This window comes from Schistocerca americana, chromosome 2, assembly GCF_021461395.2.
Source record: "Schistocerca americana isolate TAMUIC-IGC-003095 chromosome 2, iqSchAmer2.1, whole genome shotgun sequence".
In the NCBI taxonomy this organism is placed as follows: Eukaryota; Metazoa; Arthropoda; class Insecta; order Orthoptera; family Acrididae; genus Schistocerca; species Schistocerca americana.
The window spans coordinates 208,680,188-208,696,816 of record NC_060120.1 but is presented as its reverse complement, the minus strand read 5'-3'; the positions used below and the strand labels follow the sequence as shown (position 1 = coordinate 208,696,816).

At 40.6% G+C, this 16,629-nt stretch overlaps 1 protein-coding gene across 2 annotated transcripts in view; it reads left to right on the top strand.

Moving 5' to 3' along the window:
- LOC124594749 (probable multidrug resistance-associated protein lethal(2)03659) overlaps positions 1-16,629 on the top strand; it is a 288,064-nt gene that overhangs the window by 192,148 nt on the left and 79,287 nt on the right. Inside the window, exons 5-6 of one of the 2 annotated variants that reach the window (XM_047133129.1) lie at positions 3,495-3,699; positions 7,731-7,953. In XM_047133129.1, the coding sequence (XP_046989085.1) occupies positions 3,495-3,699; positions 7,731-7,953 (428 nt within the window). The remainder of the gene's footprint in view (positions 1-3,494; positions 3,700-7,730; positions 7,954-16,629) is intronic. The other variant, XM_047133130.1, reaches the window with a different exon arrangement.

The window sequence follows — 16,629 nt, the reverse complement described above, 5'->3', positions numbered from 1 at the left end:
AACCTCTGCGTCAGTAAATAAATTAAAAAAAGGTGGAAGGCGAGCTTTTTTCTCTGCCCCGAGTTTCGACCACTGTATTTTTGTACATTATCCAACAAAGTAAATACAAATTCCGTATTGTTCATCTTCGAATGTAACAGCATTTCAGTGTACTACGAAAATCCGACTGACAGCACTGTTGGCAATGTTTGTCAAGGTGCACAACTCTATGTTCTCAATTTTTTCCTACCTGTGAGATGAGACGGTTGCTAATAGGAACTTTTATGAATTGTTCATCACATGCATTATTCTCTCCACCATAAGAATAATGAATATAAACATTTTGCCATGTATTCTTTCATGTTTCCTGCTATCTCATTTAAATCTTGTCTGCCTAATAAACTACGGAACTAGAGTGAGACAGCAGCAAATGCGGAAGAATATACATATCATGTCATGTTTGTATTTATATTATTCTTATGCCTAATAGTATTAGTCAGAAACGAAGCAAGGTCAATTGATTAGATTTTTAAATCTAAGATGACTCTAATTTCTATGCAGAATATAATGTACTAAAGAGGTGTCTGCAAACGGAGAAAATTTTTTGCTAAACTCTCGTTCAGAACGTCTTCTGTCATACACAGTCTATTATTTGGTTCTTGTTGATCATTATCAAAGAAAGCAGCAGTGTAAATAACAACATATAGCAAGCCATGTCGTGATCGGCGACTGGTCGTAAACACTCCCTATCAGAATGCGACAAACAATGCATGACACAGTACAGTAATGCATTTTCAGCTTAGTTATGTAAACACCTATAACAAAGAGAACGGTACTTAGATCAAAGAAAAATAAGCAACCGATTCAAACCAGACGAAGCACGTGAAAAAGGAAGGGTACCCGTATAAATACGGACCCGCCTGACACACAGCACTGGCTATCTGGTAAAGCTTAACTGCTAAGCTTACGACTTGAACCAAACTACTGTAGCTGTATCGTCATACAATCGACCTAAATTGTGTCTCATATTACAATGGACCAACTTTGTTTCGATTTGGAGGCACGGCCTAAAACTTTTCTCTGCCCTTGAATTTAGAGTCTCAAATTTCAGGTGCAGCTTAGATTCGAGTGCGGCTTGGATTCGAGTAAATACGGTATACGATGGAGGGTTGTGGCAGGGATGTAGGCTGATGAGTCACAATAAACATCAAAAGTCAGAAATTTTATTGAAACTTCTGTGACAATTTGTAGCATTGTGGTGCAGTGACCCTGCCCCTATATGCATGTGGTCAAGACAGTGTGTGTTGTGTGACCAGCTGTCAACCAGTAGGTGAAGACATCTGCACTCAGGAATGCTGACCCCAAGAGCTCACTCAGTGGTGTGTCCTGTTTAGAAGCTGTATGGTTGCTTGCCACAGATGGCAGCAGCATGGAAAACTGCCAGAATACTTCCAGATAATGGCAGCCTCCAGTCATGGAGATCACTCTTGAGTGATGGAATGTGGTGCCAGGGTGTCTGTACCAGTGCAGAATGGAGAGCCCCAATCTTGACTTGCTCCCCTTCCAGGTCAGAGCCTGGCAGCAGCTGGAGTGAACCTGGAGATGGTCCACCATTGGAGAGGCACAAAGTCTAGGAAAGACGATGTGGTGCTGGAAGATAGTGTGGCAGTGAAGGCCCAGTCATCATGGCCACTGCTTGCTCTGGTACCTGGTGTATCCCTCTCGTCATAGTAGGTGCTGCTGGACTGCTGATGCCTCTGCTAAAATTACCCATTGCTTATGAGTTAGGAGCTCGCTTGTGTTACTGCATTATTTCCAGCACCCTTTGGAACAAAAAAATCCATAGCCCGTTTGTGTAGAAACTGGTTGACCTGCTCTGCAAGAGCCCCATCTTAACACTGCATCGGCAGAATAGGAGTGCTAGGTGTGGTGTGCCTCCTAAGGCATAGACAGCCCTGTTACTGCAAGCACCGTGCCAGCAACTTAGTACCTGCCAGCTGCTTATGGATTCTTCAACTGCTGTGGCGGAGATACTAAAGTACGCACTAAAGCAAAGAGTGTCTTGCTGGATTTATGTTAAGCATGATGGAGGGTTGCAGGAACTAACACATTCCGCAGCAATTTGGAAAAAATGTATGCGAGTCAGACCATCTTGGAGAAGTAGAAAAGATGCGTGGAGCAAAAGTGTCACACAGATGAGGAACCAACCAAAGAAGTCGGCTGTGGTGGAGCACTACCTCTCCAGTGTGCATAGCATGGATTAAAATGGCACCAAGTTAATAAAACAGGCCACCACATTCTAGAATTGTATTTTAAAACAATATGTAGGGATCCAGCTACATAACATTGAGATAAGGACAGTAGTTTAGAATGAAGTTAAGCTTAGGGGCCAGCCTATATTGTTCTCAAAGCATAATGACAGTCTGTGGGAAGATCTGGTGATGCCATGGCAACTGAAGAACTGAGCATCACACATAGTTGTGCTGCTTCTTCATTGGCAGTGTCCCAATACTGCTGTGGAATAGAGAGACTGAGGGGTGGGGGAGGGGGGGTGGTATGTGAGTCTTGTAATGGCTGCACATTGTCCCACAGCCACCATACCCAGCTATTGCAGGTCTGATGTTAACAGTGAGAGGGGAGGAGGGTACACAAGGTGGTGCTCAGCAGTAGAGAGGCACCCCCTGGAGATATGGCCACAAAGCAGCTTGCCTAAAAATCATTCAGTTTGGCTGACACCATCCATTTCATGATCGTCATGCCAACTAGCCTGTGAAAGCACATTTACAAAGTCTCGAGAACCAGATTTGAGAGAGGAATCTAGGAATGTACAAAATCTCCCTATGTATCACTCCCATAGGAATTTGGAAGGAAAGATTAGTCTAATTATAGCACATACCAAGGTATTTAAGAAGTCATTCTTCCCATGTTCCATGTGTGACCTCAGTGAGAAGCAGCGCTAATAACTGGTACATCGGGAAGTATTCTCTATTACGTGGTTAATAATGATTTACAGAGTGTAGATGTAGATTACACAGTTTAAGGATTTGCAAATTAGTAAGGTAATGCATTTCTGCATGTATTCTTGGATTGATTACTTACAGTAATTTTGGGGTGAACATTCCTTAAGTAAAAATTACATACAGTATCATAAACTAATTTGTTGTAGTCATGGGTCTTAATATTTCTCATTGCTGAAAATGATTAGGATTACTGAAACAGTTACAGTTCATTTAACATTCACCATTTCATTTCCATTTTTAAAATATACAGATGAACCATATCTAACTGTACTTAACATACTTTAAGTGATGACTTGTCTGTCAGTATAATCTTTTAAATTAACTTCTGTTCTCAGGGACTGCAAGTAAGTAAGGAGGTAATAATTTTTGTATTGTTTCTAAGCTACAGAAATTAAGAAATAAACTCGTGTTAAATTGTTTGTGTATCTTTATTGAAAATCATGATTGTTTTTTAGCTTTGGGGACATGCGTTGTAATATTTTGTGAAACCTGAAGGGTGGCACAGCCACTCTTTCTTGGTCTTCTGTTGCAGTATTTCACTCCAGGAAGTCAGATACCAATATCTGATGCTTACTTGTACGCAACAGCAGTGATAATATGCTCCTTGGTGACTGCTTTGGTACTACATCCATATATGATGGCAATGTTCCATTTAGGCCTAAAGATGAGGGTTGCGAGTTGTTCACTTATTTACAGAAAGGTAAGTGGCATCCTCCTGCACAAAGCAAGGGTGGATGTTATCAGATGTAATACATTGGTACAGGATTAATTTCACTGAATTTGAAACAATGTCGTGTTAGTTTTCAATTCCCTTTCACAATAAAACTGCTACTGCACAGGCGAATTTATTAGTACCCACAAGAATTGTCTTCCAGAAGAGTTTTTAAATGTTTTTCAGTAATTTTATATTCACGTGTGGCAGATTGTGCCAGATATACTTCATTACCGCATTGTAGGACAAATAACAGCTGGATACAAAATGAGTCTGTCCTTTCACTGCCTGATAACAGTACAATATGCATTGACTACACGGCTAATTAGCTTTTATATTGTGAATTCACACTTGTAACAATAAATCTCGACAAACTAATATAAAGTAGGATGAGTCCAAATTGTATCAACAAATGACATTACTCTGTGGTCTACACAGAATAGGTACAGAATCACAACCTTATGCAAGTGGCTAAAAATGACAAAAGCTCTGTGGCAAGTGTCTGTATGAAAATTACTCAATGAAAGTGCAAACAGAACTGGGTCTCGGCAAGATATGCTCAGCAGTGTGACTGTGTGAACATCACTTACTTAACAATGTGTGTAGGAAAGTTATAACAAAAATGTTAAAATACCCAGTTGTTAATTTTTAAATGACAACATAAAGTATGGGGTAAATAGATACATACACCTACTAGACAAGAAATTACCTTGATTAATAACTGGTTACATATTGTCAAAATACTGTAGATGGTAGGTGCTATGTTGTTTAGCACAACTTTGGATTTGCGCTGTATCCCAGGGCTTTAGAAAAGCCAGCTGAGAAATTTCTGAAAACTCGGATTTCCCCATTGAGATATTTCATTAACTTAAATGTTATTCCATCAAAATAATACATTCCTCAAACAAGAAAAATTAGAAGTAAGATAGTGGCACAGGACTTCTGAAAGGATTACATTCTAAGATTGACAATCTGGAAACCAATAATTTTGAATAAATGTAACTTATTAATCACACAGTTCTCTGAAAAAGTCTTCAGGAAGAAGGGAACAAGAGTGTCCGGTCAGTGACAGAACAACCAATTATTTTTAGTGAATTACAGATTTTGGGTATTCCATTAAAGGAAAGTGCCAAACCACTTCAACTGTTATCAGCAACCTGAAAAACCACAGATTGGACAACAAGGCCTTGAAAATACAGAACAGAAAAGAGCTTGAAAATTTAATATTTACATAGTACCACTTACAACATGTGTAAGAGGGAGTAAAAAAGAAAAATAGTTAGCAAGTGGGGTTAAGCCACGTCCATAAATTTCGAGTGGCAGTAGTCAGCACTGCTGCTGATGGAGGATGGCAGAATCTTTAAAAACCAGTTGACTTTGTTAAAATAGTGTCTTTTTATACAGATATTCATACTAAGGAAGGACTGCTTCTTCAAAAACTTGCTGCTGTTGCATTTCTTCTGCCTTATGGTACTAATTATGTATTAGGACAGAAATGGTAGTTACTCGCAATTATATGATGATGTCTTCACAATGGGAACTTTGATGGTACTGTGCTTTTTGTGAAAAATTTAAAATTTTATTTTGCTCATGAGGGAGAAATGTCCCACCTTACAGACAAGAAAATCATTTGAAAAAGTGAATGAATTAGAATAAATATGCTGTCAAATGACTCCTTTGATTAATGTGGTATATACACCAACAAGAAATGTTCAACAGGTATAAAGTTCTGAGTTTACATACACTTGCTAAAATTAAGCAGGTGAGCCATCAGTTAAAACCTTTTAGTTAAGATACTATTATTAAAAAAAAAAAAAAAAAAAAAAAAAAAACTTTAAACTTTACTCACATTTAAATTGGAAAGCTGAGCTTAATTTGTGTATTTTCATATATGAATAAACTGCAGGATATGAAAATAAGTTAGTTGGAACAGCATGCATCCTGTAAACATGTCTTTAAACAGATCAGTTTTACTTCATCCTTACAGTATATTTATGAATGCACAAAAGTTGTCAACTGTAAACTAGAGCAAGAATAAAGAAGGCGTGTTTACAAGTAAAACGCTAGAAACAGAAATCATCTGCACTACCCACTATTGAAATCTACCTACAAAAACCAAATTTTTATCAGACAAAAGTGGTGGTTTTTTTAACAGTAAATTGATTATTTACCAATGACAATTTCTCCTTAAACACAGAGGCATTTTTCAAGATAGATAAGTAGGTATTAAGGTATGTGTAATTATCCTGCATGTTAATTCGTAAATGACTGACAAATGTGTGCAATTCTTATTATTTCACTAGCTTTTTGATTGATTTCCTGAAAAAAAGGGGTTGATAAACATTTGAGATTTTAGATTGTATATCATAGGTAGGCGTATTTCATAATATAAAAGCTTTTCCTAAGGGCATTGGGCTGATATGAGGTCTATTCAAAAAATTCTGGAACTTTGCTCAAAAATTTTTCTACGCCTACCTTTTACTTACTGTGCATGGTCTCCTTCAAAATACTCTCCTTCAGAATTGACACACTACTCCCAGTGCCATTCCCAGTTTCAGAAACACCACTTGCTGGATTGTGCGAAGTGTTGTCTGTGAGTTTTCTTTTATCTCATCTATTGTTCCAAATCTTTGTCATTCCAGTGAGGTTTTAAACTCTGGAAATAAGTCTGCAGGGGCCAGGTTTGGAGAGGACAAAGGATGAGGCAGCTCAGTGATGTGGTTTTTTGTGCGGTAGTCATGCACAAACGGGGATGAATGTGCAGGTGTGTTATTGTGATGCAAGAGCCGTGAATTCTAGACACGTTTTGGTCCATTTCCATCTTAAATTTTTTCACAGGTGTCATGACACATTCTGATAGTACCATCAGTTTGTACTGTGGCACAAATCAGTTATAAACCAGCTTGTCAAAGTCAAAGAAAACTATCATGGCTTTGACATTTTACCTGACCTGACGAGCTTTCTTTAGTCTTGAAGAACCTTTCCCAACCCATTGTGAAGGTTGAACACTAGTCTTACCATCATGACCATAGACCAACACTCATCACCAGTTAGGATTTTCATAAGGAACTTCTCATTTGTGCAATCCAAAAGATCTTCACAGATTGCGAGGCCAAGATCTTTTGGTATTGACTCGAGCCTTGGGACGAAGTTGGAGGCAACATGCATTCCATGATGTCAGAATTTCATGACACAATCCAGCTGGAATGTTCCTTCTGCAATTTCTCAGATAGTCAGTCTTAGATTGGAATGCACAATTTTGTTTACGTTTCTGGCATGAGTGTCGCTGGTAGACGTCCTGAACGAGGGTTATCTTTTACTAATGTCCAGCCATTTTTAAACTGCATGAACCATTTGTAACACCGAGCATGGCTTACTCATCACCATAGAGTTCCTCAATCATTTAGTGTGTTCCACACACACACAATTTAATGCAGACACGTTGTTCCTCCTTTTTTTGCTATCTCGAAATTCACAAACTGTACGACAAAATGCTCTACTCAATACAGCACTGAACAATAACTAAGAGACATAAGACACTGGGTCTTCCAGCACTTACACATAAAACACAGGCATGTTCACGGATGACAACTGCATCTTGCTCCAGCACACCATTGGCACGAAATTACAAATATTCTGGAATTTTATGAACAGATCTCAATTTGACAAACTACGTAGTTGAAGAATGGAAAAATCCAGGAAGGAATATCGAGAATGTTACGAAGAGGGTAGAAAGCTACTCACCATGTAGCAGAGATCTTCAGTCAAGACTCAACATCTCTGCTGTATGGTGAGCAGCAATCTATCCTTGTCATAATATTGCCAAACTAGATATGTGCATTGCTGTATAAAGTAAAGTAGTAGTCCATCTTGTGAACCAAATAGGAACTATTGTGACAGGATTAACAGGCATACAAACTGTACAGCATGGTAGAAACAAAAAAATTTTTTTGCTGTGTGTGTGTTGTGTTTTTTTTAACAAGACAAGTTCTCTATTTTTTTTTCCTTATGTTGCACAGGCACTGAGGCTTAGTAAGACAGCACTGGCACAAACAACTGTGGGACAAGTGGTCAATCTGATGGCTAATGATGTGCACAGATTTGATTTTATGTTCATCTTCGGTCACTATCTGTGGCTTGGGCCTCTAGAAACAGCTGTTGTAACATATTTCATATGGACTAGAATTGGTATTGCTGCCTTTGGTGGTATTCTTTGCATGTTGCTATTCATTCCCTTTCAAGGTAAGTGGATTATAAAAATAATAAATGTAAGTCTTGCATTATAGTGGAGTGGCACAACAAAGCAGGGCAGAGCTGCTTTGGTCCCAGTGATAGTGGGGCCAGGGAGCAGCATGGCAACAGGCAGGCTCACTTGACTGTGGGGATGGCAAACACACAAGCTGGTCAATCTGCAGTCTTTCTCAAATGATTTTAAACAAGCTACACAGTAAAAAAAAATTGATTCGCGTACATCTTGTAGTTTATTCGTCAGGTGCATAATGATATGCTTATCATTTCGTTAATCAGCACGGTTATGATATTTCAAAGCTGAGCAAACTACTAAAAGAGCATTGAATACTTTGCAATGAAAAATAGGAGTCACTGAATTTGCGTTTGGTGCAAGTCAACTCATATGTTGCTTCATACCAGAAGTAGTTAACATATTGAATTATTCTTTAAACTTGGAGTGGGATTCTTGAGAACATGGGTCATATATTGCACGCTCTGTTAAACTTGCACTCCCAGACAATAAAGCAGGAATAAAATATTCAAGACGCCCATGTGTCTCATAAATGGTTTGAGATATCAAAACGATATTTTGGCAAATGATAGTATGCAAAGTGGAGAGTAGTTTGCCATATGGTTATTGTGTATAGTGTGAGATACAAGTAATGACAGATTGTTTTCAATGGAATATTATAACTTTCCAAGTGCCATAGACAGCTAGTGAAAAGAGAATATTTAGAAGGTCCTAGAAACCAGAAGTAGTGTTCGACACAGGTCTCTGACTTTTACAATAGTATTCATAACCTTCGTAAGAATTCTGGAGTCAAATACTAGTGTTGTGGGATTGCCTTCAGCCATGACACAAGTGCCATCTAAAGATGATTTTCTGAATACTATAAATACGGAACTTTCCAAATGCAGTTGGTGATAATGGTAGAAAACAGTCATCTATATCACTCAGAAAATTCTGGTGCATTGTTTATAGTTACAAAATATTTTCATCATCCTACAAGCAGTTGCAGATCCTGAAAGGAAATTCATTGTAATTGATGTTGGGTGATACGGGAAAGAAAGAGAAGGCGATAGATTTTATTCTTCCAATATATCTTGCTTGATGCAAGGAGGATAGCTTAATAGACCACTAGACTATCCCCTATCAAAGGATTCAGGTGTTGCCTTCATTAAGTGATACATCACATTCCTTGAATGAGAGGTATTACGTCCTTAAATAAAAGTCAGAGAAAAGATGTTAGTGATTGGGAATAGTTGATAAGTGGTGTAAGTGGTGAGCGCCCCACTGTTTGGAGGTGTTTTAAATCGTAGATGCTGAGATCAGAGCCATTGATCCAGTGACTGTTCGGAAGTGGGTAGAAGTCAGATGACCTAGCTGCAGAGGAAGAGAGAAGAGTTCCAGGGATTGAGCAGTGCTGAAGAAAGAGCTCGATGAAATATGAGAATGCAAAATGTCAAAGATAATTAGTGTCTTGTAATAGTTAATTATCAAGTTGAATATTTGATGTGTTATGTATGTACTACAGAGGGCAGTGAGTTAGTTTTGGTTAAAAACAGTCTTGGTTGCAATTCTAGTTTTTTATTTTTCAACGAGACGTTTCGCCTTATTTAGGCATATTCAGGTTATCTACATAGAAAACAGAACAAATATATCTATTTAAGAATCGCAATTTCGTTGTGCAGACTTGGATAACCTTTAAGCTTATATAAACAGATCAGCTATTGAAAGAGTAAATACCTTAATTTGGTATTTCTTAGAAGAATCCTTTAGTCAGTGTAGCCAAAGGGCATTGTAGAATATCAGGCCAACATCGCCTTCGTTAAACTCAGTTAAAACTAGAAATATAAAATAGTAAAATCATTACCTTTTCTAGATGGACACGAGAGGCACCAAGATCTGCATAATGCATTCCTGTTCACAGGAGCGAGTAATGAATGGGAACGTGTTACACGGATCTTGGTGCCTGTCGCGTTCATCTAGAAAAGGTAATGATTTTACTATTTTATATTTCTAGTTTTTACTGGGTTTAATGAAGGTGATGTTGGCTGGATATATTACATGATGCCCTTTGGCTACACTGACTAAAGGATTCTTCTAAGAAATACCAAATTAAGGTATTTACTCTTTCAATAGCTGATCTTGTACATGCTTATAAGTTATCTAAGTCTGCACAATGCGATCACGATTCTTAAATAGATGTATTTGTTCCCTGTTTTCTATGTAGATAACGTGAAGATGCCTAAATAAGGCAAAACGCGTTGTTGAAAAATAAAAAAACTAAAATTGCAACCAAGGGTGTTTTTAACCAAGCACTGGTTTGCTATATGCCATGTAAGGATTGGAAGAATTTCTATAGTAAATGAGTTAGTAACTATCCTCATTCATCATGTATTGAGTTGTAGTTTAGAAGATCATATAAAAAAAGTGAATGGAATCTCACTTCCCATTTATGTGGTGGAATGAACGATAAGTTAATTTTCAGCTGTTTTATATGCAGTCTGTAAGGAGGCAAAGTATGAGGCAAGTTGGAGGAAGAACACACACAGATTCAGGGCACAGATTAGTTATATACTCCAGAATGAGATTTTCACTCTGCAGCGGAGTGTGTGCTGATACGAAACTTCCTGGCAGATTAAAACTGTGTGCCCGACCAAGACTCGAACTCAGGACCTTTGCCTTTCGCGGGCAAGTGCTCTACCATCTGAGCTACCGAAGCACGACTCACGCCCAGTATTCACAGCTTTACTTCTGCCAGTATCTCGTCTCCTACCTTCCAAACTTTACAGAAGCTCTCCTGCGAAACTTGCAGAGTGAAAATCTCATTCTGGAAACATCCCCCAGGCTGTGGCTAAGCCATGTCTCCACTGTATCCTTTCTTTCAGGAGTGCTAGTTCTGCAAGTTTCGCAGGAGAGCCTCTGTTAAGTTTGGAAGGTGGGAGATGAGATACTGGCAGAAGTAAAGCTGTGAGTACCGGGTGTGAGTCGTGCTTCGGTAGCTCAGATGGTAGAGCACTTGCCCGTGAAAGGGAAAGGTCCCGAGTTCGAGTCTCGGTCGGGCACACAGCTTTAATCTGCCAGGAAGTTTAGTTATATACTGATTAATACTACTCAATGGTGACCAAATATTCAGTAAGCAACATTCATTGTATGTAAAAGGAGTGTTCAGGTGGCAACTTATTGAAATGTTACGTGCGTGAGGTGAAGTATAACGAACCACCATGCATCCCAAACCAACCTGAAACACTTCATGGTAATAGATCCAGGGAAAGAATATTTCAACAAACGCTTTTCCAGATCACGACAATTACTTCAATGTGCTTCAGGAATAATGAGCACTAAGTAAAGCATATTCTGAAAGCCAGTACAGACTTCACCATAATTTTCTCATGTTTATTGTGAACGTTACATGTTCTCCACGACACTGTCATTGACCTAGAGGGATCCCCCGAGTGTCAGTGAGCAACATGCTGTGGAAATTCTGTATTATATACAAGGCATTTAGAAGGCAGGTTGAAACTTAATCAGAGCTTCAAATAAAGCTGTCCCTATGAGGCAGTTTTGTGTACTTATTTCACATAATAAAAAAAGATCTTCGTGTATTCATCAGCTGTGGTACTTTAACTTTATTATTGCCTGTAGTTATGACACTGAAAGAAAAAAGATTATGGAAATGTATTCTGTGCTTGTAGTTTGTAATTCTGCTGCCACATTGAGATCATTTGTGATTGTGGTTGTATCACTGGTTCCATAAAGGACACAGAGAAAAAAAAATTGCTGTCAAGCCTTCTGCTGCTGATGCCAAAGGAAACACAAACACCAGCAATGGTACTGACCACACAGCTCTGCTTGCATCACCACTATGATCATGCACATTCAACAACATTGATTTGTTTCGCCGGTGCTGCTCTGATTATGCTGTGCCACTCCTCTACAACTGCAGCCTAATAGAGATTACGCAAACACAGGAAATTGTGTTGTACCATGAATTAAAACTTTGTGTAGAGTTGTCACAGAATGAAAGTGTTCTTTGTCATCATAGGTTCATTAAGGCAGTGTGTCCATCTGGAAGAGGGACAGGTATACAAATGGATGTTAGTCAGAGTATTAGGTTACAGGAGGTAGAGTAGGACAAGAACAACTGATCTCCTCCTCGTACGATCATGAATTGCCACTGTTGACAAGAGTCCTGTATGCCTTTGTTGCCATAATGTTAGAAAGTCTTGATCTTCCTTCCACCCTACGGAATCAGTCTGTTTGTCTCTTGCGTGTTTGTGCATGAAACAGTGAAATTTGATGATTGTGTCAGTCTCCATCTGCATATTCATCCCGAAGTGTCATGTATTTTTACCAGTGATGGACGATGTGCATGAAACTTTCTTGGACTTCTTGCTGCCTCAAATCAGGTTTAAACCTCGAGCTTTTGATGATTTCCACAATCGTCGTCAGGAACAACAGACTATGAAAATCACTGCTGTGGTAGTATTATATAGCCCAAAGATGACATCTGATGGGTTGATAATTAAATCATGCTGTCACAGATGGTATCAACACCTGCACTGGTGGTGCCACTGCTCCTGCCTTGCTGTAACCATTGTGATGAATATCTATGGCTCTTATATGCATTAAGAGCTCACTTCCATGTACCACTAATATTGTCTGCTATTATCTCCACAGCCTCTTTACTTATAAGAGTCCAGTTGTGTGGGAGCTTGTTTTTGAGAGGCTGTGCCCAACAATTGCGAATTTCACCAGCTCGGGGATTTTTTTTGTATGCCGTTGACGTTCTGCACAGCAGTCTGAAATGGTGCAGATGGACTGACTGATGTAATTGCTTGCATATTCACATGGGATGTTGTAAATTCCAGGTATCCTGAAGTAGAGATTATCCTTAACAAGGCATGGCATCTGTTACCTTCTTAGGTGGTTGGGAAACAGATCGGATGCCTCATCTTCTCAGGACTCTTATTTTGCTGGATGTACCACCGCAGAAGGGAAGGAATGCAATTTGGTATGTCATCGCATGAATGTTCAACATTTTCACTTTTCCTCTGAATCAAAGCGGTCTTAGTAAGAAACTTCGTTGCTATATAAATTTTATAAAGAGGTGGAGCCCCTCCACACCAACACTGGCATGATGACCAACACAAAAGATTTACTACCATCTCTGCATAAGGGTTAGTTTCAACTAAAGTAAGGTCACACAGGGTGTGGATACTGTGATGTTTGTGTACATCTGGTTAAGGTTAACAATAAATACGCGCTCATCTGGAGACAAACTGGGTCGAAAGTAAACGAAGGGTAGTGGTTTGAAGGGTAGAGGGAAAAAAAGAGCCAAAGCAAGTGCCAAGGGAAAAATTTCTGTGATAGGTAGGGTGGTAAGAGCAGTAGCAGAATCTTGTTGACTGCGGCACGTCATGCAAGGATGGGTTAAGTTAGAAGTGGGTATCGTGCAAGTGGATACCGTGCCAAGCCATATGTTCATCATAAGAGACCAGTCTGTTACAGTGCTGCAGTTTAGGCTGTGGGAGCCCCCTGTTGCCCAGCGTCAATGGTGACCAGGCACGGGGAAAGGCCCAGGTCACCCATCTGTGTCTGGTGGAAGAGTGCCGAAGCCAAACGCTCGGAGATATGTTGTCGCTTAGCAGCACCACTCCTCCCTCGTTGGCTGTGCTGACAGGCTCAGTGAGGGCCGCAGTTCTCTCTTCCATGTAGTGGACAATGTAGCTGATACCCTTGAGTGAGTGTCCTGATCATTGTGGTAGCCCACTCGTCAGAGCAGAGATGCTTGGAACCAATGGGCATTGGAGTTCTTGCGGCGGCACCCGTGTTCTCCTCTTTCAGCACGTCCGTCATGCTGTTTTTTTCTGCCGGCTGCTCCATAAGGGGGGCAGCGCCAGCTGCGAGCACAATTGCTGCAGTTGGTTGCATGCCTCCTCTGTCTCTGCAGACAGGGTGGCCTTAAAAACTGCCCTATTTGAGTCCATGGTGGCTTAGAAGGCTGCCAGCATGGCGCATATCTCCTGCTCTTGTGGCATCTGCTGTGTTACAACTGGTGGCTGGTCCCCTGCGCAACTCCACCGGCACGGTATTCCAGCCACCTGTTGGCAGTGGGGCTGTCTTCTCACCTCTTCGGTTGCGCCTTTGTTCAGCAACACTTAAATTGTGGTCGTCTGGTCTTCTCAGTCGCTGGGAAAGGCCAGTTTGCCATGCCAGTTTGCCATGCCAGTTTGCCACGTGTGGCCTGCCACAGCAAGCACAAGTTGATGACTCATCTCGTCTATCACAGGTGCAGGTGTCGTGCACCCCAGCACACTGAACACATCGTGGCCAGTTGCGGCAGTATTTAGCCACATGTCCTTCAGCTTGGCACCTAAAGCACTGAGGCTTAAGGTCCATGGCTAGGGGAAAGAGCTTAGATGATCGCAGGTAAGCCTAAGAGCCTCCTTATCCTGAAGATGTCTCTGCCATCTATCACAGTTTCCACAATGACGTTGTACAGCGGCAGTCTTTTCTTCTTCATGCGATTGTGCAACTTAGTGGTTGCACTCCGGAATCTGGCACATGATAGCCCCTCCTGGTCCATGTTCTCATCACAGAGCCGAGGCAGCCCCTGATCAGAGCCTTGGATAACTTTTTGCGCTGTTTCAGTGCGGTCGTCTTCTCCACAGTAGGTGGATCAACTATGTGCACAACCACTGCGCTCTCCAGTGTGCGGCGGTCGGCCATGCTCGCTGCCTGCAACTGGACAATGGCATCAGAGTCGAGGGACTCTACACCTATTTCTTCCCTGCAGCAGCTGGCTACGATATCGTACATTTCTGCCCACGACCCGCTAATTCACTGACTGTACAGAGGGGGACAGGTGCACAACGTTAGTCGTGCTTCTGTTCTGCATTCCTAGTGCGTTGTGGTGTCGAAAGCATTTTCTCTGGGTCTGCCGTCTTCTTCTGGCCATTTCTGCCCATTTTGTGGCGTGAAAACACAGTAGTTCTGCTGTGTCGTAATAACGGTGCATGACAATTTGCATTGGGGTCACACCACATTCCGTGCACGGCTTTGCAGCTCCTCTTGTGGCCAAGCACAGGTAGCGTGCTGCACCAGTGATCCGCAAGCATCTGCTGCTTGAGTGTAACTTTGCCTGCTCTGTGTACAAGGGTATTTGAAGCTGGTATCTTCTATACTGGATGGTGGAAACTATGGGCATTCAGATATAAAGCAGTGTTTGTTGGTTTGCAGTACACTGGGTGCCTGAGAAGCCCATTTGACTTCAGTTGTACCAGAACATCCAGAAGTGCCAGCCTTTCCTCTTTCTTGACAGTGACCTGGATGTTTGGGTACATGCTTTCCATATGTTACTAAAACTAATAAAGAACTTCTACACCATGTGGCCAGACCATAAACATGTCGTCAACATAACGATAAAATATAATGCATGTTCCTCAAAATATTCCATAAAAAAAATTGACCATTGATAGAGACAACAGAGAACCCATAGCCATTTTGTCCATTTCATAAAATTTACTGTCATAAAAGAAGCAGGTGGTAGCCATAACATGTCAGAACAACTTTATCGTTTAAAGAGGAAAATGCTCTGCCAACAGTTTTAACGTGTCCTCCACAGGAACTTTTGTATACAGTGAGATCACATCCAGCATGAGTGAAATATTGTTTTGGCCAACTCTTTGAAATGATCAAATTGTTCAGACATGTTATGATAACCATCTACATTTTGTACAATGGCAAATTTTATGAAATGATGGATGGAATGGTAAGGTATAAACATTGGCTCTAGCAACAGTCAACTTTTTATTGAAAATTTTGAAGAATGTGCATTAAATTCAGCTCCCCTTCATATATCTTCATTTTATCATAATGTTGACATGTTTATGGTCTGGCAGCATGGCATAGAAGCTCTTGAGCACTTCCAGGAACACATGAGTAGCGTGCATCCAGGTCACCGCCAAGACAGAGAAAGAGGGAAGGATGCTGTTTCTAGATGTTCTGGAACAATGAAAGTCAGATGGATGTCTTGGCCACTCAGTGTGTGTACTGCAAACTGCTGCACATAGATTTATATCTGAATGCCCAGAGTTTCCACCATCCAGTACAGAAGAGAGTGGCATTAAATACCCTGGTACACAGAGCAAAAACTTTCTGGTGAAGACCACCTGGATTCTGAAATCAATTATCTGAAGTACTGGTATGTGTTCCAGGGGAACAGCAATGGGTCATGTGATATCGAGTCGGCATTCGCCAAGAAAATGAAAAGTGGAAATATTGAACATTCACGGGATGGGCCACCAATTGCATTCCTTCCCTTCTGCAGTGCTACATCCAGCTAAACAGGCAGATTTCTAGGAAGACAAGGTATCTGATCCGTTTTTCGACCTCCAAAGAGAGTAAAGCAGATGGTATGCCTTGTAAATGATAGTCTTGGCGTCAGGATTCCTGGAATTTACAACATCCCATATGAATGCACAAGAAATTACATTGGCCAGTCCATCCGCACCATTTCTGATCACTGTGCAGAACATGAATGGCATATTAAAAATCGTGAGCTGATGAAATCTGCAGTTGCTGAGTGCAGCCTCTCGAACATAAAATACTGTTTCATGAAACAGAAGTCTTACCCCTCTGCTCCCACGTACTGGGACTGTATAATTAAAGAAGCTGTAGAA